Genomic DNA, 25,455 nt, shown 5'->3' with positions numbered 1-25,455 from the left:
CTACCAACTGCCGGCCTTTCCGCAACGCGGCAGGACCTTTGTCCAGGCCGTTGTACTGGACCCGGTGCAAGGGGCACAGCCCCAACCCACTCCGGGGTGCTGTGGGAGACGTGGAGGTAGCCAGCTGAACAGCAGCTCTGTTATTCAGACGGTTGCATGGTTTAAATACATTACATACATTTCTACAGTGCATTAGAACAATACATTTTGGATCAGTCAGAGATGCAGCTGGGTCCGGCCGGGGAGCTGGGGTCTTGCTGCTGCCCACCCTGTGCTTGCACAGCCAGGGCCGAGCCCCCTCGCGGTGCTAGAGACAAGGGACCTGCTCTCCCCTCCCAGGCTCAACCACCAAAGCTCCAACCCACCTGGTGTTCTGCTCCCCGCAAAGATGGGCTGGCAGGACAGTGAGACCCAACACCAGTTTCCCCCAGCAGCAAGAGAAACCGCAGCTCAAGGCAAGCAGATGCAGGCAGCAGCCCTGGTACCGTTTTATACAATGCAAGCTCAGCAGCTTCTGGAGAGAGAGTGGCTCGGTGCCTCACCCACCCACAGCAGGCCTGCGAGATTGTCAGCACCGGGGCAGCCAGGAGCCCATGCTGGCCCCCCAGTGCTCCCATCACACCTCCCACCCATGCAGTAGAAGAGCCCTTCTGGCTCTTCCCCAGCAGCCCCCTGCCCCTCAGGGGGCCTCTAGGCACAGACAAGGCTGGCACCATGCTGGCTGCACAGCAGCCAGGGGGCTTGCTGGGAGCAGGGGCAAAAGCCAAGCAAGAGCAGCCATGGAGACCCAGGAGGGATGGACTGGGGCAGCAGAGAGAGAGAGGGTGCTTGCACCCACCCTCAGCCCTCTCCAGCTTGGAGGTGGGGGCTCCCACAGGGCAGGCACTAAGCTACAGCCCCTCCCAGAGCTGCCTGCTCTTCACAAGGACAAACCAGCACCTCTTTCTCCTTAGTGCCTAACAGCACCCAAACCAGCCCCATGAGTTGTCCCTTCTATCCCCTCCTCAAGCCCCCAGCCAGAGAACAGCCGTTCATTGCGGTCCCCACTGCACCAGTGGGCAGCAGGAACTCCCCCTGAGGAAAGCAGCGTGCACAGGGTTGGGGCAGAAGAGGGACAGTGGAGGAGTACAGCAAATCCTCAGGGAAAGGGAGGGAGGCATAGCCACTACAGACCTTCCCAGCTCAGCAGCTGGCATAGCGGGGAAGAAAAGGGCCAGTGGCTAGTGTAAAGGGCTGGACGGATCCTGGCCAGGGCAGCCTGCTCATCCCAGCCCCACGCAGGGGCGCTCAGAACTGCACGCAGGCCAAGGAAGGGAGGCAGGGGCAGGGTCCCACCACACCATGGCTCCCAGCAGATTCCCACACCACCCCCTGGGCTCTGCCCCAGGCAGGGCACCAAGCTCCAACGGAGCTGAGGAGAGGCCGTGCCCAACCTGCCTGGCTCCTCCAGTTCAGCTGCAGGTTCCTCCAGCCGCACCTGCTCGCTCTACCCAGAAGGTCGAGTCCCAGCCACAGGAGCCAGCAGTGGCCCAGCTCCTCTCGCAGTGCTAGTCCAAGGCGGCCAAGCCCTGCTCACGGCTCCCACAGCTACCACCATGAGAAGAAAGGCTTCCGGCTCTGGAAGCTCTGCGTGTAGGACTCGCTGGCAGTGCGCTGGTGGGAACGTGCTGTTTCCACAATCACGGGTGGCATCTGAACCAGGTGCAGGGGGCTCTTTCCGTCTTTCAGCGCCTGAGTCAGGTTCAGGATCTGTCAGACACAACAGAGCAATGCCTGAGCTGCCCTGCCGGACCAACAGAGACTGTCCCCCCCTGCGCCCTTCCTGCCACACAGGCAAGACAAGGCTCCACACCTCACTCATCTGCCTTCCCTACGCACAGCTTACCTGGCCTCTCATAACAGCAATCTGTTTGTGAAACTGTCCCCTGTCAAAGCCAGGGTCTTTCTGCAAAAGACAGAGCAGATAACACAGTGGGTTTCTCCTGCTGCCCCACACCCATGTAAGAGATGTCTATTCCCCAAGCAAGCTTCCCTCCTCCTGTCCCACGGGTTTCCTGCTTCTCCCCACACTGAATCTTCAGCGGGTGGCAGAGGGATAACCCTGCTATGCCTCAGCCCAGAAACAGTCAGGAGCTTGGCCACCTTTCTGTCCCCTGTAGCCTTGACAGGGAGCTCCCCAACACCAACCCCACTTTCCTTCCTCCTGAAGCATCCTCATCCACTCCCCTAGCTCACCTTGAAGAGCTCATACAGATCTTCCTCTAGGTCCTTGACAAAGTTGGGGTCTGAGATCTTGGGAAGAATCAGGTCCTTGATCTCCTGTGAAAAGGGGATTTTGGCCTGGGGCAGCCATGCCCAGTAGAACGGATCTGTGGGAGGAAGCAGGAGACATTAGAGCTGGGGAAGGCAAAGGATGGTGCCACATGTCCTGGCTGCCAGATCACCTGAATTTGGGACACAGGGTCTAACACTCGTTTCCTACAGCCTGTGCTGAGGTGGAGCTGCCCACAAACCCAGAATGTTTGCAGAGGGACAGCCCCAGCCCTCTCCAGCCCTTAAGGAGGATGCTGGAGCACAGAGTTGTACAGCTTGTCAGAGTGCCCTGGCACAGCCTGAGGGACTCACATGCTCTCCAGGAGTCCGGGTGTTTCAAGGGAAAGGCCAAACCATTGTCAATAGCAGCCAGCTTGATGATGGGCTCCTTCACCACCACCCAGTCGCTGTCCTGGAAGGAAGCGGAGCATGTCACAAGGAGGCTACCCCAGCAGGAACAGTCCCCCTCTCACAACCTGCAGCCCCACTGCCAGGATCTTTGCCCTGGCTACCGCAGAGGCACAGCAGCCTCTTGCCCATAGTACGGCCCCTGGCCCGCAGGGAAACACCATCTGCTTTGTGTGGGAAGGGGACAAAGCTGCTCCCCCGACAGGCCTCACCCCAAGGATGCACAGGTCCAGCAACACCATCTTCTCCCCTAGAGCCCATCTGCCTCCTCACAAAGTCCCACTAGGACACAAACCACTGACACAGAGGGCAACGAAAGGCCCAGGAGATAAGATCAGGCCTCCAAATGTTCAGAAACCCAAGCCAGCTAGGAAATTCCCAGCTTGTCTGCCACACAGGCAGCTTGCAGGAATAGAGCTGCCTGTGGAGCCACGACCTGGGAAATGCTACTCACCCGCACGCTAGCGCTGTCCAGGGGACAGTCATACTTGATGAGCCAGTTGTCATTGCCCCGATCTGAAGGGAGATAAAACCAGCTGTGTCAGCACCACGGTCTGCCTGCACCACCACCGGGCAGAAAATCACTCCTCCTCTGACCCAGATGACCAGTTTTAGGCCCAAACTCTAGCACAGAGCCCTTGAGCTTGCTGCAGGCCTGGGAAGCCACATCAACCTCCACACAACCAGCTCTGGAGACCGGAGAGGTCCACATATCCCTAGCACTCTGGGACTTTTCTCTTGTGAGCTACCTCGACCCTTTCCAGCCTGGCAGGAGCTCAGAAGCTCAGCATGAGATGGGATACTGAGGCACAGTCAGGTGCTGAATCTCCAGATGTCCCTGGATCCTCACAACCACAACTAGCAAACTTTCATTCTAGCACTGTGCTGGATCCAGACCTCCCAGAATGCAGGCCAGCATCCAGAGCACAGCCACAGTGGTGGACAGCCACAGCAGCTGCACTCTACCCAGAGGCAGCTGCCACCTGGCAGCAACCAAGTGGTGTTGAGAGGAGTTTTGGATGCCGGGAAGAGATGCCAAGTCCCTGCCCCCCTCCCTTTTTTCCAGCTGGCAGGACGTGAAGGAGCAGGCAGTGTCTCACGCCAGGCAGCTGGCCCTACCGGTGTTCCTGATGATGTAGTCCAGCACCACCAGCCGCTCGAACTGCAGCAGCAGCTGCCGGTTGGTATTCTCTGGGAGTGGCTCAGCTTCAAACCGCCGCAGCCAGTAGTCAGCATCCTTGTAGCCTTCCACAAACAGCTGGAAGGAGCCCACCTGAAGCAAGGAGAAGCTGCATTACAGGAGGCCACAGAGGAAGAAGCAGCAGCAGGAGGCAGGTGCAGAGGCCAGCAGCCCTACCTTGGGCGGCAAACCAATGCGGTTGAAGCGCTGGCCGACTTTCGGCACCTTCTCCAGGGCCAGCCTCTTCCCTCGGGACTTCACCCTGTCAATGGCACTGTAGTTAAAGGTCTCACTGGCTAGATACACCACCTGGAGGGACAGGAGTGCAGATGTCAGCAGGGGCACCTGGCAATTGCCACAGGACTGGCTGATAAAACCAAGACACAGTATTTCCCGTGACTCTGCCCAGCATGAGGATCCCCATGGCTTCGGCAGGAGCAGTCCCGGTCCAGAGTTCTCAATACACATCTGAGGCGAGCAGTGCCACAAGACAAGGCACAAGCAGAGCTGTGCAGAAGCAGATAAAAGCCTCCCTGGGACAAGATCCCAGCAGCTGTCCCCTCACCTTCGTGCGAGGAACAATGCTGAGTTCCAGTTTCTGGTCCACCAGGCTGGCGCCCGCCTCCGACAAGTAACCCTGGTTGAGGACAAGGCAGTCTCTCCCAAAGCAGCATGGGCAGCACAACTTTTGCAGCCACTTGGTCCACTTGGGGTTCAGCTGCCCGTACGGCTCCTCATTCTTGGGCTTGAAGACACCAATGATTTTCTGTGAGTGGGAGAAAGAGAGGAGGGCTGACTTAAAGTAGTTGGCAGTCGGGACACTCCCCTCCAAGCCAGCCCTCAGCGGGGACACTCAGAAATGGGCCCAGAACAGCCCCTCACTGGGGCAATAACTAGCCCCTGGGACCAAGAAGACCCCACAGCTCCTGGGAGAGAGGCAGGCAGGGGCTGGAAGGGACCCTTCCCCAGTCAGTGCCCCATCCCATGAGAGCAGGGTGCTGCCCAAACAACCTTCATACCCAGTTCACACACCCTCCTTGTCCCAAAAGACACCAGTGATGCTGCTGCCCCCTGGTAAACATCCCAGTTCCATCCCAGCAACCTTTGGATGGCTGGGAAGAGCTGCTGCTTCCCACCACTCATTACGTCCACACAGGAGAGGAAGATAGCAACCCCTGCCCTCGCTCCAAAATCCATTGAATGGAGCTGATCCCAAACTGATCAGAGGAGGACCAGAACAGCTGAGCAGCTGGAGGACTCCCAGGGAGCCCAGGGCTCTGTGCTTGGTGGGCCAGCTAGAGACAGCAGAGTGGTTGGCTCTATGGGTATACAGTGGGCAAGAGGGTTCTGACAGCTCCAAACCAGCCACCAGCCCCTCAATCCAGTCTCACACACACCAACCCAGTAGAGGGGACACCAGCACAAGTACTCCATTGCTGAAAGGGGCACAGAAGCCTTGTGCTAGGTGCTGCACTATCACCAAACCAGCACTACCAAGACACACAACTGAGACAAGGGTCAGGACAGGAGCAAGGCCACCTGCCCCCACAGGCCAGGCTTCCCTGGGGGACTGCACAGTAGCTCCAGGCTGGAAGTCCCTGCTCTGGGGTGACTCAGCAGCATGTGTGACCAGCCCTTCTCCCCATGGCTGGTGCTGGCCCTGGCCTGAGCGGGTGGCATTTCCCCAAGCCAAGCTCCTACCACAATATGTAAGTGGGACGTGAGTCCCAGCACCTCAGCAGGGGACCCCAGTGCAATCCCAGTCTGCCAGGGGCCAGAAGCCAGCCCAGGGCAAGCAGGAACAGGGGTTTGTTCACCAGAAGAGAGGAAGGGTTTGAGGGAACAGGACCGCTTCAGCCACCCACAGATCACACGGAGGAGCCACTTCCCCTGGGCAGGCAGGAAGGCAATTCCCTCATCAGCCCCACGTGAAGGCAAATGACTGCCAACACGTCCTTGGATACAAGCCTGCAAGAGGCTTGTTGGGAGCTCTGAAAGCAGAATCGTGTGCTCTGAGGAGCTAATCCAGTAGAACAAGGCCTAGCCAGGCGGGACAGTGCAGAAGCAGAGGCCAGAGGCCTGGCAGCACAGCATCCCCTTCTAAACAGACCTGTGCCAGGAGGAGTGCTGGCAGGGAAAACAGGTCTGCTTGTTTTCTGCAAGGCAGAGGAAGCACATCCCAGCTGGGACAGCTCAAGCCCCAGCAACCCAGAGAGAAGAAGACACAAGAAAAGTTTTTTCCCTGAGTTCCCTCGCGCCCTGCCTGCCACAGCAGTATGCTGCACTCTCTCCCATGCCAGCAGCAGGGAAGTTTTGGTAACCCTGGGCAGCAGCCACAGAAACTACGCACACACCACATTTAATGACAGCAGGACAGTCTGGGGGACCTGCCAGGTGACATGGCCAGAAATATACAGACTTTAGCTCCTCGCATGCATCCTCCACTGGCCCTCGCCAAGCTCAAGTCTCCTACAGTCAGGCAGCCTCTGCCCTGCCACCTCCAGATAGCTCATCCAGCTGCCTACCCCAGTGACACCACGTCTCATATTGGGCAACTGGAAGGAGCAGGAACATAGCAGGGGTGCAGGAAGAGGAAGCATGTATTGCCCCAGAGCCTGCCAGCTCAGCTGGGACCTGACAGCCGCAGCTCCCAGAAGCCAGGCTCCACCTGGAGCAGGAAAACTAGGGCACACCAGAGACCAACGAGCCCAGGTCTGCTTCCCAGGAAGCATCCCAGCACACATGTGGAGAGGGAGTCATGGGAAGCAGCAACAGCTCAGATAATGGGGCTGGGCACCACAGGTCACAAGACAAGCCGCCCAGTGCTGTGCTCATATGGAGCCAGCGGCACGGGCACAGCTGCCACACAGCTGGCCAGACCCGGAGCGGACCAGCTGGGTGTCGAGACCTTTGCCTCGACTATATCGAGCGCGCAGCCACAGAGGAGACGCCTCCCTCCTGCCTCGCAGGCCAAAACCCAGCCCAGCTCCCAGTCCCAGCTGGAGCCACCGCGGTCAGGGGACGCAGCTGCACAGGCCCGGGGCGGAGGGCGGCCCTTCTCCTTGGGCACGGCCGCCGCCCGCTCTCGCCGCCGGCCCCACCGCGCTTCTCCCCGGGGAAGCCCGGGTCGGGCGGCTCCAGCCGCTGCCGCCAGCCCCCCCCCAGGCCAGTCACCCCCCGCTGCCCCGGGAGCGCCCCCCTCCCGGCCAGCAGACCTCGGGGAGCGGCGGGCCACCCCCGCGGCGGGCAGGAGGGCCCGGGCCGGCTCACCCCCTGCGGGTCCTTGACGAAGTAGCTGCCGCTGGAGCCCTGCGAGATGCGCTCGGGGAAGATGCCGCGCTCGCTGGCCAGCTCGGCCCGCCGCACCACCTCGGCGAACTCGGGGTCCTCGGGGAAGTCGTTCCGCTCCCGCTGCGCCGCTGCCGCCGCCGCCTGGGCCTGCGCCTGCGCCGCCGCCTGGGCCTGCGCCTGGGCCTGCGCCGCCGCCGGGCCCCGCGCCCCGCGCTCCAGCAGCGGCTGCCGCTCGCGGTCGCGGCCGCCGGGGGAGCCGGGAGGGGAGGGCGGAGGCGGCGGCGGCAGCGGAGCGGCGGGCGGGAGGGCGCGCACGGCGCCCCCCGGCAGCCCGTAGTCGGGGCCCTGCGCCCGCTCCGGCGAAACCAGCGGGCTCGTCTCGTCCATCGCGCCCGCCCGGCCCCGCCGCGCCGTCCGCGTCAGCGCGCCGCCGCGCCCCATCGGCCGCTCCGCCCCCCGCCACGCCCCGGCCGGGCGGGGCCGTGTGAGCCGCGCCCGCCGCGGGGCCGGCTGCAGCTGCGACGCCGGGCGAGGCGCACCCGGAGGCGCCCCGCACCGCCGGGCCGCGGCGGGGTCCGCCGGCCCCCCCGGCGAGGGGGCCGGCGCCGGCGCCCCGCACAAAGATGGCCGCAACGGAGCGGTGGCGCCCCCTGCTGCCCTTCGAAAAGATGGCGGCAGGGCGGGGGCGCCGCCCCGCTGCCAGCCCGCTCGGGGAGGACACCGCCTCGCCCCGCACGAAGATGGCGGCAGGCGAGGGCGTGCTGCGGAGCTGGCCAATGAGCAGCCGCGTTGCTAGCGGTTGCCGTGGAGACAGCCAACGGCGGGCGGGGATGGACGCTGGCGGCGTGGCCCCGCCCGGCGGGGCGGGGAGCTGGCAGGGGAGGTGGCCGCGGCGCCGCCCCTCGGCGGGACCAGAGTGGGGAACGGTGCGGGCGGCGAGTGCGGAGCCAGGTGAGCGCGGGCCGCGGGTCCCTGCGCCGCCCGGCCCGCCCGCACCGCCCCTGGGCAGGCATCGGGCCTGCGGGCATCGCCGCGGGTGTGCCGGTGGGGCGCGCGTGCACCGCCCCTGGGCGCGCGGACCCGCTGGGGCGTGCATGCACCGCCCGTGGGTGCACCCGCCGCGCGTGCCTGGACCCGGTGGGGAGCGCATACATCGCCGTGGGTGCATGGACACGGCGGGGCATTGGTACAGCGGGGTGTGCATGCATCAGCCGAGAGTGCGATCGCCACCTCTGGGCGCGCTGCCCGGGTAGGGCGTGCATGTGTCCCCCGTGGGTGCGTTGCCCTGAGGCGTATGACCCAGCGAGGTCGTGCACCCCTCGCCCCCCGTCCCGCGTGCTCCAGCCCGTGGGTGTGTGGCCCGGGCGGGTGGTGGGGCTCGGGGCGGCGGTGTGCAGGGCTCAGGCTGTGCTGCGGGCATCGCCCCCGCTTGCTGTGGGCCCGTGCATGCAGGGCTCTGGGGTGGGTGGGTGCCGGGAGCGGGGCACCCCCAGCTGGGAGGCAGGCTGGGTTGCTCACAGGGCAAATGTTGTTTGGAGTCCCCGGGATGGAGTCACAGGTGCAGGCACAGGCCGTGCTGGTGGGGGGACCCCTCCCCGCAGCAGGTGCTCACAGCCCCTGCCAGCACCCCCCTCTCCTCCTCCTGGCGCTGCAGGGGGGTCCCCGGAGGTCCTGGGCAGGCTGCGGGCTGGGGAGCCGGCGCTGAGCTCCTGGTCCCTGCCATCAGCAGAGAGCACTGTTCAGTCGCCGCTCGGCTTGGCTGGGGGCCATTTCTCCTCTGGACACAAAGAGAGTTCCCTGCTGTGCTCCCGGGCACTGTATCCAGCTGGTTAGCGTGGCTCAGCACCTATCTCTCCGGGGACGCATGGCTAGGTGTGAGCAGGGACACCCCCTTTGGGAGCAGGGAGCCCCTTCCTGCCACAGGCACTGAGGTGCTGGAGAGGCAGTGCCCAGCCCGTCTGCGGGGCTGTCTCCATGCTGGTGCCTTCCCAGTGTGCTGGGGAGGGCTGTGCTGTGTGGCAGCGGCTCTGGGGGTGTGCAGGGCTCTGGGGGCTACCGGCAAGTTTGCAAACCCTTGGTAGCCAAGCCAGGCCCTGGAGCCTCTCTCTGCTGTCCCTCATAGGGGAAGCAGCCACTCTATCCGTCCCTGGGGAGTGAACTAGGCCTGCCCATCCCTGATGCTGGAGCTGGAAACCCCACAAGCTCTCTGCACCCTCCCCTGAAAAGCCGGCACCAAGCACAACACAGCAAGCATCTCCTCTCCAAAATGTTTTCCTCCTGGTACTACCTCAGCAGAGCTGACAGCAGTCCCTGGCCTGAGTCTGCCATGGTGCAGGACCCCTTGGGTCCTGCTGGGAAGCTGTGCCAGAGGCAGCCAGCTCCTGCCATGCTCCCCTTCCTGCTGCTCGCTCACATTTCACGGGGCTGTGACCCCCTGTGGGCTCACATCTCCCTGAGCCCTGCAGTGGGGCAGGCAGCAACCCGAACCCAGCGGCTGGGGTTTCAGAGGCAGAGCAGGGTGGCCGTGCTCCTGCGGTCACCCCCTCATCTGCAGCGTGCCCCAGCAGAGCTGTTCCCAGGGAAGACGTGTGCCTCTCCGTGAGTCAAGGGGACACGGGGGCTCTGGGTGAGCCAGCCTGCTCCCCTCGCCCAGCAACAGCCCTCTGTGCCTGTCCCTGCCAGCTCTTGCCCTGCGCTACTTGGAGGCTGTCGCCATGACCCTCACCAAAGGCTCCTTCACCTACTCCAATGGGGAGGAGTACCGCGGCGAGTGGAAGGAAGGTGAGACAGGGCAGGAGGGGATGGTGCTGCCTGTGCTGGGGGCCAAGCAGCCCCTAGCCCCTGCCCAGCATCATGCTGGAGCAGATCCTGCCTTCGTCTCTCCAGTGCTGCCTGTTTCTGCCCCTCCCTAGGTCGCAGGCATGGCGTTGGGCAGCTGACATTTGCTGATGGCACCGCTTACGTGGGGCACTTTGAGAATGGGCTCTTCCACGGCTGCGGCGTGCTCACCTTCTCTGACGGCTCCAGGTGAGCACGGCACCCCTGCGTACACCCCCCCGGGCATCCCCACTGCTGCAGGGAGCTGCTGCCTCAGGAGCTCCTCCCGTGCAGGTACGAGGGGGAGTTTGTGCAGGGCAAGTTCAATGGCGTCGGCGTCTTCACCCGCTGCGACAACATGACCTTTGAGGGCGAGTTCAAAGGCGGGCGTGTGTACGGCTTTGGTGAGTGCCCGGTGGCACGGTGCAGGCAGCCACAGCCCTGTGCGGCCCTAGCTCAGCACAGCCCCATCCAGCATCTCCCATTTTGTCCCCCCAGCCCTGGGGGGTGCTGCTCCCTGCTCCTTCACTGCTAGCCCTTTCCTCCTCTCCTCAGGTCTCCTGACCTTCCCTGATGGCTCCCATGGGGTGCCCCGCAACGAGGGCTTCTTTGAGAACAACAAGCTGCTCCGGCGGGAAAAGTGCCCAGCCATCATCCAGCGGGCCCAGTGTGCCTCCAAGTCTGCCCACAACCTGACAGCATGATGGTGCCCCACATCCTCTCCCATTGCAGCAGGCCCGCCCCTCCCCACTGGGCACTGGCTGGCCCCGCTGGCCCTGGAGCAGGGATGTGGCACAGCTGGGTGTCCCCCTGTCCTCCTCACCACCGAGTCGCCCCCTGCCAAACGCCTGCCGCTGGGGGGGGATGAGGCCCTCTGCTCTCCACCCAAGTGCCCTAGGGCAGCCATGGTGCCTTCTCTCTCTGGCTATAGCCCTGGCACCTGCCAGAGCAGCAGGGGGGGACAAGGTGGCCGGGACTTGGCCCATCTGCTCCCCAGGAAGACTGTGGACCACCAGGGCTGCTAGCCTGATGCAGAGGATGGAGCAGGGGAGTAGGGGCTGGGCCCTGACCCCGCAGCCAGGGTGCCTTGGCCAGGGGCTGCTGGCTGGACCACGCACCCGCAGAGGGGCAGCTCCTGGCCCACTTTACTACCCTGGTCCCAAGACAGGACGGGCACCACGGGCACCCCATGGCCCTCACCCACATCTCTGAGCCATCTCTTGGCACCCCACGGCCATCTCCCCCACATGCCCTGGGCAGGGTGATATGGTGCCCCGAAGGACCCAGCCTGCTCTCCAGGCCAGCTGGTGGGCTGTGTCCCCCTCATCCCTGTGCCAATCCAGCCTGCCCACTGCCTTGGGGACACCTGTAGCAGCATCCCCACCAAGGGGGATGGGGGGACGCCTACCCGGGCCCATATCTGCTGCATGCTGCAGGAGGGCAGGAGCGACGGTGAGCAAGGAGCAGGGTCAGCCAGAGCCTGGGAAGAGGGGCATGAGCCCTTGCTGCATGGGGGGCCAGGGCAGGCCAGGACGCAATAGGGGTATGGTAAATGTGTAGGCAGGGTGGGCAGGGAGCACGCAGCTCCTCGCCTTGCCCCCTGCGTGCATCCATCTCCGACCTGTGTGCTCACCTTCACCCCTGGTGCGGTGTGGCTGGCTGCAGCACGGAGGTCTGCCTGTGGCGGGCTGCAGGGGCCGTGCCCTCCCTGCTGGTGTCTGCCCGCACCGGTCCCGTGCCTTGTGTGACCCTGCCTTGTGCTGCTGCCTGCACGGGCCTCAGCTGAGTAAACCACATTGCCAAACGCCTGGGCTGTGTCCTTTTTGCTGGGAGCAGGGACCAGGTCGGGGGCTGCTCACATGGGCAGGACTGCAGACAGAGCGGGGCCAGCAGGTTTATTTGCAGGTCACAGTGCCGGGATCCATCCCTTCTCAGGTGGGGACAGTGGGACCCCAGGGGCTGGCAGAGGTGCGAGGGTGGCCAAGGAGTGCTGGGTGTCCCCCTTACCCATTCTGCCTAGGGCAGCCCTGTCCAGCAGGAAGGAGTGAGATGGGTGGCTTTCTCCTGGCCACATCCCAGGGTCCCCACCATGTCCCCAGCTCCCCAAGTCCCTGGCTCCCCTGCCTTTCGAGCGTGGGAAGGGGCAGGGGTGCAACCCATCATAACCAGCCGTTGGCACTGAAGGTGCTCCTCAGCTCCTCAACCTGGGAGGGGCTCAGCAGGGTCAGGGGTGCACGGCAGGGACCCCCGTAGTAGCCAAACCACTCCATGGCCTTCTTCAGCCCTGGGATCCCAAACCGGCGGGTGACCTGTGGGATGGAGGGTGTGGGGACTTACCAGCTCCCATAAGACAGGGTGACATGCACTGTGGGCCCTGCTCCTGCTAAGCCCGCTTCTTGCTCACCATCACTCCTGCCCCTCCCCCATGTGGATCTGCAAGGCTGGGCAGGGTGTGGGGTGGCTCCAGCCCCCCATGAAGTGCCCACCGTGGGGTGGGGGTGCGGAGCACGTGGAGCACGACCAGGAAAGGGAGCATCCCTATGGCATGGCAGGCTCTTTGTGGCTGGGACCTGTAGTGGGATGGGGGGCCCAGGGAGGAGCAGGTCTTCCCTCCATCACTGCCTATAAATAGCCAGCAAGGCTCCCACAGGGGCCAGTCAGGTGCCCACTGCCAGCGGACACGCTGTTCCTGGCACCGCAGGGCTGGCATTTCCCACCCCGCCACCTCCAGCCCGGCTCAGCTCGCCAGCTGGGTGCTGTGCCATCCAGTGCCCCCTGGAGCAGCACTCCACCCCCTGCAGTCCCAGGGACCTCCATCCTTTGCTGCCCCCCACCCCGCAGCACCCTGGTGGGTGCTGATTGCTCACCGCCACGTTGGGCTCAATGAGCCTGTGCTGCAGGTCGCGGGCCTCCTGCCAGCCGCCCTCACGGCACAGGCGGTCCAGCTGGCACAGCGGGCCCCCCAGGACATTGGCGAGGGCGCAGACCCCCCCAGAGGCACCTGGGGACACCAGGGCACGTTGGCAGCCAGCACAGCGCACCGTGCCCAGCCAGCATCTCCTGGGCATCGCCGCCCCTGCCTGCCTCCCCCTCCCCAGCTGCCAGTCCTTGCCAGTGCCCCCAGGACAGCAACCCATGCCCCCAGCTGAGCAGGGGCAGCAGCACCTACCCAGGGCATAGCTTGCCAGCAGGAAGCTAGCCGATCCCGCCAGCACTTGAAAATCCTCCTTCCGTGTCTTGTGGACCATCAGCCCTATGCGGGTGATCTGGCAAGAGATGAGCCATGCCCTGGGGCAGGCATTACCCTGCCCGCCTCTGCAGGGCTCCTGCTGGCACCCCCGGGGCCTAGGGAAGGGCTGCAATTCCCAGCTTCCCATTCCCAGCTTGTTCCCAGCTTGGGGCCAAGTTTGGTGGCAGCCAGCCCGGGGAAAACCCTGCCCCACTCACGTCCCCACCGCTGTCCTTGATTCCAAGGATGTTGGGGTGCTGAGCCAGGGTGAGGACAGCCTCCAAGGGCAGGTCCAGGCTGGTGTTGGCAGGGACACTGTAGAGCACCACGGGGATGGGGGATGCGTCGGCGACCTGTAGCAGCCAGGCAGAGCTCAGCAGCTGGGGTGGGTTGGAGACATGCAGGACACGCTCCCCATCCTGCTGTCCCAGCTGTAGCTGCTGGCAGGCACCAAGCATGGCTCACCTCTGTGTAGTGCTGGACCAGGGCAGCACTGGTCATGGCTCCCCGGTAGTAGCAGGGTGTCACAACCAGTGCCACGTCAGCCCCTGCCTCTGCCATGCTGACCGTCATCTTGATGGTGGCCTGGGTAGCTGGGGAGGAGGCAGAGTGGTGAGGGCTGCCGGGGGGGGGATGACATGGCCCCTGCATTGCCCACACAGGCACTCACATTCACAGCCCGAGCCAGCCAGCAGCAGGCGGTCCCTGGGCAAAGCCCGGCGCACGCAGCTCACCACCTCCAGCCGTTCTTGGGGTGCCAGGTAAGGGTACTCCCCGTTGGAGCCCAGCACCACCAGCCCTGAAACACAAGCATGGGGAGGGCAGGGCTCGGGCACAGGAGCAGGGTGCCCACAGGGTGGCCATCCCTGACCTCTCCACACCCCACTCTCAAGTGGGTACCAGGCACCCAGGGAACCTGATGCCCACATCCAGCAGCCCCCGTGGGCCAGGAGGCTCCTGCAGGTGCCCCGGAAAGCCCTGGGCTCCCCCTTAAAGAGCACACGTGGGTGCATGTCCCCCAGACAGCAGCGCCCACCTGCACCCCACTGAACGCTGGCAGTGCCATCCCCTACCCAGGCACCTTTATGCATTTCATGCATGCACCCTGTGGGCTGAATACACTGCCTGCCCACCTCCGGCCCCAGAAACGGCCCCACACAGCACTGCTAGTGAGGCACTTACTGGTGCCTGCAGCCAGGCTGTGCTGCCCTGTCCCCAGCCAGGGCACACAGACCCCTTCTTTGGGACCCTGCCAGTGTTGTGGACGCAGGCAAGCCAGCTCCAGCTTGGCACTGCTGGGCTCTGCTGGGGCAGCCAGAGCCCCAGGGCGCTGGAAGTGCCAGGTGCCCCCATCGCCCTCGCTCCCCTCCTCGCTGCTGGGCACCCAGGCAGGGCTCTGCAACCCGCGGTGTGCCCTCTCCCATGTCTGCCCTCACAGCCCTGGAATCAGCCTGGTCAGAAGAGGGGAGACCCCAGGGCACACCCCTGTGACCCCCAGCCTCTTCCTGCAGCCCCTCTCCTCCCATCCATCCTGGGCAATCAACATCCCATGGCACTGAATCTGTGTGAGCATGCCCAAGTGTGGGGCAGAAGGTAGGTGCAAGCCTGCATGCGCGTGCAGCGGGTATGCAAGCATGCACTGGAGTGTGGTGGGTCTGTGTGAGGACACACGCGTGTGCCTGGGTATGTGCCATGCAAAGGGCTCCAGGTGGTCACCTGAGGGGCTGCCAGCCCTGGAGCAAAGTCCAGCTGGAGGCTGAGCACCTTTGGGAAGTGGCACGCTGCCAGCATGCTGCCACACACCCTCTGTGGCAGGCAGGGATCTGGCAGGAGCCTGTGCGGAGAGGGGCAGTGGGGAGCGCTTACCTCGGAAGGGGATGCTGGCGTATCGGCACAGGTTCCCCTCCAGCTGGGTATAGTCCACCTCTTGCATGGGTGAGAAGGGCGTAGTGAGGGGTGGGAAGATGCCCCCAAGGTCAATTGTGTGCCCTGGTACCTGGGGGGTGCTGAGCCCCCGGCACTGCCTGGGGGCTGCCCAGCGCAGAGCTGCCAGGGTGGGCCGGAGGGGCAAGGCGAGGCGGCTGCTGAGCGCCATGGTGGCTGGGTGCTGCTGCTGGCCGTGCTGCCTGCCCTGCCAAGGGGCTGTTAATGTTTGACGGGGCACGTGAGGGACTCGCGACCCGGCTGGGCAGACAATGTAGGGGGTGGTACTGGGTGAGCTCAGGGTGTTCTACGCCCCTCCAGGAGCCGGACAGAGGAGCTCAGCACCCCTCTGAGTGAGCCCCAGCTGCACCAGTGGCTCTTTCCCTTCTGCTTGCCAGCCCTGACAGCCATCCTTCTGACCAGGGAACCAGGCATTGCGGGAGTCCCAGGGCTGTGGGCAGGGTTCACCTGCTCTGGGTGTTGGTGTAGGGTCTCCTGTAAATGGGCGAGTGGGAGCATTTCTGGGTAGGGAGCAATGAGCACTGCACTTGGCAGAAGTGACCCAGCCTGCAAAGAGGCCACTGTGTCCCCCAAGGGATGGCTTCAGCAGGGAAGTGGGAGAACATGCCACCATGCAGCCCCGCAGGTGTATGACTGCTGCCCTCTGGCACAACCCCAGCCTCCAGCACAGTGTGGAACTGGGCTGAGCTGCCCTTGGTGTAGTTTTCCTCCCCGAGCCTACCCAGCTGGGACTTGGAAGCACTGCGAGCAAGCAGGGCATTCCACAGCAAGGAATCCCACCCTTGAACTACTCGTGTCTTGCCCCATGGTGTCACTGACATTAAAGTCTCTGTGCTAGGAGGCAGGGCATGTCCGTGCTGCTGGATAATCCCTGGATAACCCAGCTTCCCCACCTCCGTTGCCCCCAGTGCAGGCTGCCCAGCCCCACAGCCCCCCGGAGCCCAACGCTGCTCTTCGCTGGCTTTTATTGACATGAATAAGTCTCGGCTGGATCCAGCTCCTTGGAGCCAAGCCCGGTCCCTGGTCTCTGCTTGGCACTGTCATGCGGGAACCTCTGTCTGCCCCTGCGGCTGCTCTTTGGTCTCCAGTGCCTGGCGTGTGTCCACCTGCCACTGCTGCACCAGGTCCGTCGGGGTCTTGCCAGCCTGCAAGAGCAGGCAGAGACAGGCTGGGGCTGGGTGGTGCAACATGGTGGGGCAGCAAATGGCCCCGCTGCTGGCCCCCTGCTCACCTGGTTCTTGGCCATCATGTCAGCCCCATGCAGGATCAGCATTTTGATGATCTTGTAGCGGCTGAGCCGTGTGGCGTCATGCAACGGTGTGTCACCTTCCTGCAAGAGACACAGCCTGGCTGGGGATCGTGGTCCAAGCCTGGGGACAGGGACGCCCTGCCTGTCCCCAGCACTGCTCCCTGGTTCCCAGCACACCCACCTCCTTGCTAGGACAAGGAGGATAGTGTCTGCCCCAGCCCCGGCTGTGGCTGCCAGTACCCCGGGGCAGAGATGTGAGTCTGGATGTGCCCTGCTGCAGCTGCTGGGAGCCGCTGGTGGGGTCAGCCAAGGGAGGGGGGATCAGTGTTGTCGCCTCAGTGCTGGCTGCATGGCTGCAGCACTCACCCTGTCTGGGGAGTTGATGTCCACCCCAGAGTGGATGAGGTGCTCCACAATGTCAGGGTGCCCAGTCCGGGTGGCCACGTGGAGGGGAGTGCTGAGCAGCTTGAGCGGGAAGGAGATGAACACCAGATCAGTGCCCACCCCCGCTAACCCAGCACAGGGTCAGTCTTGGTCCCCTGGGACATGCCCATGCCCCGGACACAGCCCTGTGCCCCTGGGCTCTGCCCTGCACACCTTGTCCTTCAGGTTGAGGTCTGCCCCGTGGTCCTGCAGCAGCTTGACAGCATCCAGGTGCCCGCCCCGGCAGGCCCAGTGCACGGCAGTGCAATCCAGCTGGGTGCACAGAGCAAAATCACGGCGGGGGACACCTCCACCCCATTCCCATGCCAGGGTAGAGCTGGCAGATCCCTGCCCACAGCCACCTCGGTGGTGGGGACAGCACTGCTCTGCTGCCAGGACCCCAGCCCTGCTGTTGCTCCAGCTGCACCACACCCAGAGGGTCAGACCAGCACGGAGCCAGGGCAGGATCTAGCCTCACCCGGTCCCTGAAGTCCACGGTGGCCCCGCTGTCCAGCAGCTTCTGCAGGATGTCTGTGTGTCCCTCCAGCGAGGAGCGGTGCAGGGCGGTGCGATGGAACTGCAGGGATAAGGTGCCACATTGGCAGACAGATCCATCCTCTCTTGGCCCCACCTGGCCAAACCCTCAGCCTTATCCTGGGAGGTCCCAGCCCCTGCCAGGGGGCATGGCAGGGCACGGTGGCAGGGCGCAGGCGAGGGGTGGCCAGCAGCCACAGGGGATGCTACCTCGTCACACGTGTCAGGGGGGCCACCATCTGCCAGAAACTTCTCAATGATGTGCATCTTGCCCTGGACAGCAGCTCGCAGGAAGGTCTCTGGTTCCACGGGACCCTCCTGGCAGTGGGACAGGCTCAGGGCTGGGGCATAGCAGGGGCACGGGAGAAGGGACAACACTGGGGGCCCCCTGCCCTGCTTCCCCAGGGAGGTCCCTGGCTGGCAGGGTGACCTGGGGACTGGCTCATGGGGGCTCCAGCCTCTGCCCCAGCAGCCCCCCTCCTGCACCCCAGGACCCCATGGCGTACAATCTCCAGAGGCTCAGGTGGTGGTGGGGGCTCAGGGGTGGCCGCCCGCTCCTCACGTCGCTGTCGGCGCTGCTTGCGGAGCTCGATGAGGTGCTGGATACTCCCCACGTCAATGATCTCCCGCCGCAGGTCCACCGAGCTCTTCCGCACCCGCTCCTGGCCCTGAGGAGGGACAGGCAAGTGCCCCGTTTGCCTTCTTTGTGCTCTGCCACCTCCTGGCTCCCCCGTGCCCCAAACCCCCTCACCTTGACGGCCTCGAGGCCCCTGTTCCTGGGGCCACAGCGTTTCTCCTGCTCCAGCTCTGGTGTGCTCATCCGCTCCACGGCTGGCGGCTCCAGTGCACCATCCCGTTTGAGTAGCTGCATGGGCACAGAGGGGCTGCATGGTCCTGGCTGGATATAGAGCATCCCCACTGCTTCCACCCCCAGCCAGCCAGTGGAGATGGCTCTAGGCATGGCTCACAGCTCTCTGCTGAAGTCTATGGGATGCCTGACTTGCATCTTGCCTACCTGCCCTACTTGCCAAGCTGGTCGCCTGCCTGCTGCTTGGCTCTGCCCCATGGGCAAGAGCTCCCGCCCGGCTTGGGAACCTGGTACCCCTGCGAGCCCTTGACCACCTTACTGCAACCCCCAGGATGGCAGGGTCAGTGCCAGCCTCCTCACATCCAAGTCCCTGATGGTGGACACAGTGCAAGGCAGGTCCTTGCCGCAGCCCGGGCAGGTCCCCCTGCCCTATGGACCCACCTTCTCCTCCTCCTCTTCCTCTGCCAGCTTCTGCTCGATGAGCTCTTTGGCCCGTTGCACATCCAGCTCCATGTCTGCCAGCAGTGCACAGCGCCGCACAGGATGCAGCCTCTCCTCCTCGCCACCGCCGGCAAGGAGTGCCTGGCCCCGGCTCCCGGTGCTGCTGGTGGCTCTGCTGGCCACGGGGCTTTATGCCGCTGGCCCCTCCGTCCCGCAGCCCAAGGGCACCAACAGCTGTGGCTGCTCCACATGACTGGGGCAGCTTTGCCATGAGCTCACCCTCCTGCTTTCTGGTGGCCCTGGCTTACCTCCCAGCCCTGCACCCTCTTAAAGAGACCACTGCCCCCCCCCACCCCCCGCCCCCGGCTGCCTGGGACCCCCGTGCTGGATATGGGGAGCTGGGGTGCACACAGCTCGCAGCAGCCAGTCCAGAGAGGCTCAGCAGAGTGGGTACACAGTCCAAAGTCACCCCATGGGTCTTGTGCCACTGACCCTGGGCAGCCAGGATGCTCCCCACACCCCATCCCCACGCAACCAGATACTGCATCACCCGCAGGCATTACCCAAGGCTCCCTGGCACCTAGAGGGGGGGGGAGGTTGCTGCCCACCCCAAAGGGAGGTGATGGGGGCCCCTGAAACTTCTCAGCCAGCAGCAGGCGGTGCTGGGAGCTGTGGCCCCTTCACACCACTTTGGGGGATGACCTCAGGTGCAGAGTGTCCCAAGCAGCCCTGCCAACGTCCCAGTGGCTTCCCGGCCTCCCCTGCCATGCACAAGCAGCCTGGCAGTAGGACCAGCCTCACGTGGGGCCGAGGGGCAGAGCCAGCAGCTATTCCCAGCAGTGGGGACATTGTTCAGCCCCCCTGGGCTTTGCTCTTCCCCTTTGTAAGATGAGGCCGGTGCTGCCTTGTGCCAGGACAGTTAATGCGCTGGGCACCGGCCCCCAGCACAGGACCTGGGGGAAGGACAGATGGGGACACGTCATTGTCACCCTTCTGGGCAGTTCCCAAGGCCACCCTTGGGTGCCCTGTGCTATGGGTGCCAAGGTGCCATTTTCACCAGAACAGACAATGGTGGCCATGACGGTGGCCCTGGGACTGTCCCCCTCCATGGACTGTCCTGCCTGGCCCGAGGGCAGACACAGGCTGGAACCTTCAGATGGGAAGCACTGGGAAAGGGAAGGCAGTGGCCCCACACCAGCAAGCAGCCAGGATGGCAATGGGGAATTGCAGTGCTGGGGAAGGGTCCAGGCAGGCAAAGAGCCCCAGGCGTGGTGGGACAGCATTGGGGTGGTACCAGGGAACAGAGCTGGGGCACACAGGCTCTCCCTGGCCACCCTGTGCCCAGCCTGGCATGGGAGCAGGCACAGGACAAGCATGGGGCATCTCCCGTGGATGGAGGTGACAGCGCCCCCCCGAGGCCACAGGAAGGATGAAAAGGCTTTATTGATAAATACAGACTATGTACAGCGGGGAGACATCTCCACCCAGCCCAACGCCCCGGGGCCTCCCGGCCAGGGGGAGCTGGAGCCCAGCGGGTCACGGCCTCTCCCTGCCAGCACAGCCTGGCAGTGGGGCCCCAGCCACGCTGACCGCCCCAGAGACATTTGGTCTCGAACCTCCTGCAGCAAACACAGTGTGTGCCCATGTCCCCAGCCAAGGGGGGCAACCATAGGGGCACAGCCCCATCCAGACCTTCCTGTGGGGTCACATGGGTGGGGGACAGCCTCAGGGGGGAGCAGGGGCTGCCCTGGCTCTGGCAGGGCTGGGACACGGCACAGGGCATCCCCAGAGGTGCCACTGTCCCCCAGCCCCCTGTCCTCTCCCTGCAACCAGTCGGGGGTGGCTCAGTTCCTGGGTGGCAGGGGCTGGTTGACAATCACTTGCACAACAAAATCCTTCTGGATCTTGGTCTCCTGCAGCCGCGTGCGGTCAGTGAGCAGCTTGCCTGAGAAGAACCAGCGCTGCCAGGCCAGGTCGATGCCCTCCTGCGCCTGCAGCTGCTTCTTCAGCTGCCCGATGGTGTCACCCATGCTGGCGCTGAGCCGCAGGTCCTTGCCGGTGGAGAGCCGCACCTTAAGGGTGAACTCCCGACGGGCATTGGGCAGGGGCTCGGCTGGCTCTGCTGCCTCTTCCTCACTCCGTTCCAGGATCAGGTTGACAGGAGGTGCCAGGCAGTAGACTGGCAGCTGATACCGGTTGCCCAGCTCATCATAGCACTCCGTCAGGGACCCTGGGGACAGCAGGATGAGATGCTGTGGGCGGGCATCCCCACGGACCACTCAGATGGGGACAGGGCCACCCCAGGCAGTGGGGCAGGGCCTGTCTTGCCCCTGCTTGGCTGGGCTAAGCTGTGTGGATGGCAGCTGGGAACCCCTCTCGTCTCCAACCTGGGACCCCCATGTGCCCAGATATGGGGCACTCGGCACCCACCCCACCCAAAACCCTGGTGCCGTTCCTCACCGTGGGGCAGGGTGATACTGGCTCCATCAAGGATGGCTTGGGCCAGGCTGTGGTCGTTGGCCTCCACAGCATAGGCAGCTGCCTTCAGGGCATCCCAGATCTCCTTGCGGCCCTCAAAAGCAGGTGCTGTGTCCCAAAACTCATCCCGCTTGCTGCGCAGCTGCCCGTCTGTCATGGGGTAGTCGCTCTTCCACTTGGGACGCTCCTTCTTCAGGGGCTCATTGCGGCCTGGGGAGGGGTGGGATGCTCAGCCAAGGGATGGGGCTCCCCCTTGAGCCCTGAGCCTCCCACCTCTCCATCCCCACAGGTTCCATGCACACCAGCATCTGAAGGTCCACCCTGCCCAGCACAGTCCCCAATACAGCCAGGGGGAGCTCAGCTAAAGCAAGCCCTACTCAAGGTCCCACTGGCCTCATAGCAGCTGCCTCCTCAAGTGACATCCTTTACCCCCAGGAGGAACAAAGGCTCTTGCCCCCATGCTAGGGAGACCAGCCCCTGCCCCATGGGATGGCCATAGGGCCTTGGGGCCCTTTGAGGCAGAGCAGTATTTATATCTTGGGGAATTAGCAAGGAAATAAGCTGGTGAGTTGGAGTGGGAAGGGGATTACGAAGGCTGAGCTGCAGCCCCGGCGGGGGATGGGTGGGCAGGACCTTACTGTCCTCTCTGCCCACCCCAGGATGTCAGGGACCAGCTGTGGACACAACAGCAGGCACACAGCATCCAGGGCATCGGGGGGCATCAGACATCACTGGCATGGAGGGCTGCCACTCCACAGGTAGCCCCAGCAACAGCCATAACTGAGCTGGCTCTCCATGAAACAGCCCCCAACCATGTCCCCAGGGAACCCCAACAGCCAGCACTGTCCAGGGGTCTGGGCCACCCCCATGCCAGCCCCAGACTGCCCTCCTGCCCTCCCTATGCCAGGTTGTGCCCCGTGGGAACAGGCCCATCCTGTCAGCCCCATGGCTGGGCCGGAAGCGTGGGGCAGGAAGGAGCTGTTGTCACTCCCAGCTGAGCTGGGGACAATAAGTGACAACTCCTTCCTGCCACCCCCTCTCCCTGGGGCGCACAGCCAGCACCCTTCCTGCAGGGATGGAGATGCGGAGTCCCCGCCGGGCAGGAAGGATGCAGGTGCCCACACAGTGACCTGCCAGGCAAGGCAATGCCACACACCCCAGCTGCTGGGGACAGCCACCACTGCCAGCTGCGGGCTGCGCCATGTTCCCCAGGCAGCTTTTCCCTGGCAAACGTGTGGTGACAACAAGGCATTATGTGACCTTTTTTAACTGTACCAGCCCTATCCCACCCCGTCCAAGACCACTGGAGCCAGCACAGCACCTGCTTTCCCAGCAAACACCCACCTAGACCTAGATGTGACACATGGCACCCACCCCAGGGGTCCCCGTGGGGCACAGGAGCTCAGCTACCCAGGGCTGGATGCTGAGCATCCCTGACAAGCAGCATCCTGCCCACATCCCTGGAGGAGTGAGGGCAGCCGGCTGCAGCCAGCACTGCCGATTCAGCAGTCACGGTGCTGGGCAGGAGGGATTTGCAGCACCGCAGGACAGAGCAAGGTCAGAGGCAGCACCTGCCCCGGAGCAGCAGCCACAACCAGCCTGAAGGGCACAGCTGGGACCATGTTTCCACGCTGCTGTGGCCACCGGGCTGTGGCATGCGTCCCCACAGCCGGGACTGTCATGCATGGCAGGACACCCAGCCGGAGCCAGCCCCTCAGCTCGGCTCATGGCAAAGGGAAGAGGCTGGCCCGGGGGAGGCAGTAGGATCGAGCTGCGGGGCCCGGCCGTGGCGGGGAGCAGGGACAGGTTGCAGCTGCCCCATGCAGGCAGGTGTGCCCGGCAGCCTTGCCCAGGTAGGCTGGGGCTTAAGCCTTATCTATTTATTGCTGCCGCCCATCTGGGCCCCACAACCTCTAATCACCTCCTGCCGCTCTATTCCTGGTCCCTTGTGCAACTCTCCGCAGTGGCACCACCGGACAGGTCTGGCCGCTCGCTGTGCCCGGACTCGAGCCAACAGGATCTCGCAGGCAGCATGCCTGCCTCCTGCCCTGTGCCTGCAGTGCCCTGCCTGCAGCTCAGCCCCACCCGGTGCCCCGGTACAAGGACCCCCAGGCAGGAGGCTGTGCCCTAGAGGCTCTCCTGCCCTGGGGCTTGCTCCCTGCCCAGCTGGAGTCCTGGGGAAAGCTCAGCAGCCCCAGCCAGCAGGTCCTGGAGGTTGGCTTGGCATGGAAACAGATGCCAGCCAGATGGCAAGCGACACTGCTTCCAGCAGTGCTGGCTGGTCCCCTCTTGGGCCAGGCAGAGTTGGGATGCTGCGTGCCATGGGCATCCTACTACTCCTGCTGTGTCAAGCTGGCTACCCCAGGAAAAACACTGTCACCTGCTGTGGGGAGCCCTGGCAGCACCTCTTTGCAGGGGGTTGCAGTGAGCCCCAGCCAGGGCAGGAGCTGGCCTGGCAGGCAGGCTGCTTAGCCAGGCCCCCGCAGGAGCAGAGGCAGGCAGGCAGAGCACCCCTCCTCGCCAACAGCACGTCCTCGCATGCTGGGACCTGCCAGCCTGGGCCAGTGTCCCCGTACTGGTACTGCGGGTGAAGGCAGCTGCAGCCTTGCTTCACCCACCACCACCTGCTGAGTGGCTCCCATGGGCTGATGGCACCACACAAACAAAGGCAGGGATGGCATGGACACCGCAACAACCAGGGACAGTCCCACTCCCCTCAGAAGGGATGTGCTGCAATACAGCGGCAGCAGCTGCCAGGGGCACAGGGAGGGGACCGTGACCCATCCCAGGAGAGCCTGGCAGGGAATGAGTAGTGTTGATGGAGACGCAGCCTCTGCAGCCAGCTGTTGCCTGCCACAGGAGGGGAGCACATGGATCCAGATGTTGGGATCTGACCCCCAGCCACAGCAGCCCCAAGTTATGAGGCAACAGCCCCACACCTGCACCCAGCTGGGCGAACGGTCGGCTGGGGACCCCAGTACCAACTGGCTCCCACAAGAAGGCACCTGCACCCCTGGGGGCCAGAGCATGCTGGGTTGGGGGGCTCCGGCTCCGGGGGGGGGCTGTCACCCTAACCTGAGCCAGCAGGGCACCCCGGGGTGGGCACCGTCCCACTCCCCCACGCCACCCCCGCATCCCAGCTGCGAGAGAGGGCCGGGGCGCCCGGTCCCGGGCACATACTCCATGCCCCCGCTCTCCCGCCTACCACCGCCTCGCCATAAACACGTTAATTACCGGCTGCGATTGCCCCGGCCGGGGAGGCGGACAAAGGGAAGGCAGGTGTGATTCACCCTGCCGGCCCACGTCCCCTCTGCCGGCAGGTAGCCGTACCATCCCCGAGGCCTCCGCGATCCTCCAGGGAGGCGCCTCACGGCGCCCGGGTATTCGGCTGCCGGTAACTCCGGGGAGCCGCACCGGTACCCCCCGCCCCGCGGCTAAGTCACCGGCACCTCTCGAAACCCCGGGGGCGCAGGGATGGGGCTGTGCCCGGCGGCAGCAGCTCGGTGCACGGGCAGCACCGACCCCGGGCCGGCAGGGACCCAGCGTGCGGGGGGCGCCGCCGAGCCCAAGCCGAGGGCACCCCCTGCCTTGTAGCCCCCCGGCCGCCCGGGACACACCCTTCCCTGGAGGGACCGGGGAGAGGCAAATGCGCCGCACACCCCCGCCCTGACCCCGCAAGACCCCCGGAGCGCCGCCGGGCCGGGAGCCGCGGTGCCTGCTCGCTCCCGGGGCCGCGCAGCTGGCCGAAAGCCCCGGTGCCGGCGGGCCGCCGGCGGCGCGGAACGGGTCCTGAGGCTGTGCGCGGGACAGCCCTCGCCGCGCCATGCACTGCGCCCCTCCGGTGCCCGCGCTTCCCCCGCGCCCGCCGCGCCCAGAGGCACACGGGATCGCCCCCCGGCGCCCGCGATCCCGGGGGTGTCCGGGCGGGGCGGGCCCGGCCCGGCCCCGCTCACCTGCTCGCTTGCGGGGGTTCCCGGCGGCTGGCCGCTCCCGGCGCTGCCGCCCCACGCAGCCGCCCATGGCGGGGCTCGACGGCGGCGGCGGCGCTCGGCATGGGGCCGGGCCGGCTGCGCGCTGCAGCCGACCGCGGGGCCCGGCTCTGAGGCCGGGGCCGCCCCGCCGCCGGAGACGCCCCGCGCCGCGCCGCGCCCCGCCCCGCCAGGTGCGCATGTGACCGCCCGCACCGGCACCGCCCACGTGCGCGCGCCCGCTCCCGCCGCACTTTTGTCCCCTCCGCCCCGCCGTACCACCGCCCCCCCCCCCGCTGCCCCGGGCCGGAGGGGTGAGGAGGGGGCGCCCCCCCCCGCGTGCGCCTGCGCGGACTGTCACCCCCGCGGCGC

General features: G+C 64.9%; 6 protein-coding genes across 7 annotated transcripts; 2 read left to right on the top strand and 4 right to left on the bottom strand.

Annotated features, from left to right (window-relative positions):
• Positions 1–125: 125 nt before the first annotated feature.
• PI4K2A (phosphatidylinositol 4-kinase type 2 alpha) lies at positions 126–7,774 on the bottom strand. Its single transcript, XM_055720062.1, has 9 exons — positions 7,172–7,774; positions 4,467–4,667; positions 4,079–4,210; positions 3,841–3,994; positions 3,176–3,237; positions 2,626–2,725; positions 2,236–2,369; positions 1,886–1,945; positions 126–1,749 (listed from the first exon to the last, which is right to left on the bottom strand). The coding sequence occupies exons 1-9, from the start codon at positions 7,631–7,633 to the stop codon at positions 1,588–1,590; spliced, it is 1,467 nt and encodes a 488-aa protein (XP_055576037.1). The 5' UTR covers positions 7,634–7,774; the 3' UTR covers positions 126–1,587.
• A 30-nt stretch (positions 7,775–7,804) lies between these two features.
• On the top strand, positions 7,805–11,817 carry MORN4 (MORN repeat containing 4). Of its 2 annotated transcripts, none has more exons than XM_055720071.1 (5): positions 7,805–8,143; positions 9,875–9,973; positions 10,105–10,219; positions 10,304–10,413; positions 10,565–11,817. In XM_055720071.1, exons 1-5 carry the CDS (start codon positions 7,816–7,818, stop codon positions 10,711–10,713), a joined length of 801 nt encoding a protein of 266 aa, XP_055576046.1. In that variant the 5' UTR covers positions 7,805–7,815; the 3' UTR covers positions 10,714–11,817. The 2 variants fall into 2 exon arrangements, with proteins under 2 accessions (XP_055576046.1, XP_055576047.1); XM_055720072.1 differs by having other exon boundaries at positions 8,098–8,143; positions 9,760–9,973.
• A 70-nt stretch (positions 11,818–11,887) lies between these two features.
• On the bottom strand, positions 11,888–15,387 carry HOGA1 (4-hydroxy-2-oxoglutarate aldolase 1). The gene is made up of 7 exons (XM_005435156.3): positions 15,105–15,387; positions 13,909–14,037; positions 13,704–13,831; positions 13,457–13,591; positions 13,179–13,275; positions 12,877–13,010; positions 11,888–12,318 (listed from the first exon to the last, which is right to left on the bottom strand). Exons 1-7 carry the CDS (start codon positions 15,331–15,333, stop codon positions 12,169–12,171), a joined length of 1,002 nt encoding a protein of 333 aa, XP_005435213.2. The 5' UTR covers positions 15,334–15,387; the 3' UTR covers positions 11,888–12,168.
• A 750-nt stretch (positions 15,388–16,137) lies between these two features.
• On the bottom strand, positions 16,138–18,964 carry ANKRD2 (ankyrin repeat domain 2). The gene is made up of 9 exons (XM_027799593.2): positions 18,638–18,964; positions 18,140–18,253; positions 17,895–18,056; positions 17,599–17,706; positions 17,333–17,431; positions 17,029–17,127; positions 16,798–16,896; positions 16,414–16,512; positions 16,138–16,327 (listed from the first exon to the last, which is right to left on the bottom strand). Exons 1-9 carry the CDS (start codon positions 18,707–18,709, stop codon positions 16,223–16,225), a joined length of 957 nt encoding a protein of 318 aa, XP_027655394.1. The 5' UTR covers positions 18,710–18,964; the 3' UTR covers positions 16,138–16,222.
• Positions 18,965–20,061: 1,097 nt separating this feature from the next.
• On the bottom strand, positions 20,062–25,285 carry UBTD1 (ubiquitin domain containing 1). The gene is made up of 3 exons (XM_055720540.1): positions 25,069–25,285; positions 21,098–21,325; positions 20,062–20,867 (listed from the first exon to the last, which is right to left on the bottom strand). Exons 1-3 carry the CDS (start codon positions 25,283–25,285, stop codon positions 20,482–20,484), a joined length of 831 nt encoding a protein of 276 aa, XP_055576515.1. The 3' UTR covers positions 20,062–20,481.
• Positions 21,803–25,053, top strand: LOC129736781 (uncharacterized). Its single transcript, XM_055720539.1, has one exon. The coding sequence runs from the start codon at positions 22,771–22,773 to the stop codon at positions 23,704–23,706; it is 936 nt and encodes a 311-aa protein (XP_055576514.1). The 5' UTR covers positions 21,803–22,770; the 3' UTR covers positions 23,707–25,053.
• Positions 25,286–25,455: the final 170 nt, after the last annotated feature.

Source organism: Falco cherrug, chromosome 9 (genome assembly GCF_023634085.1).
Source record: "Falco cherrug isolate bFalChe1 chromosome 9, bFalChe1.pri, whole genome shotgun sequence".
NCBI classification, from domain to species: domain Eukaryota; kingdom Metazoa; phylum Chordata; class Aves; order Falconiformes; family Falconidae; genus Falco; species Falco cherrug.
This window is presented reverse-complemented; position numbering and strand designations above follow the sequence as displayed.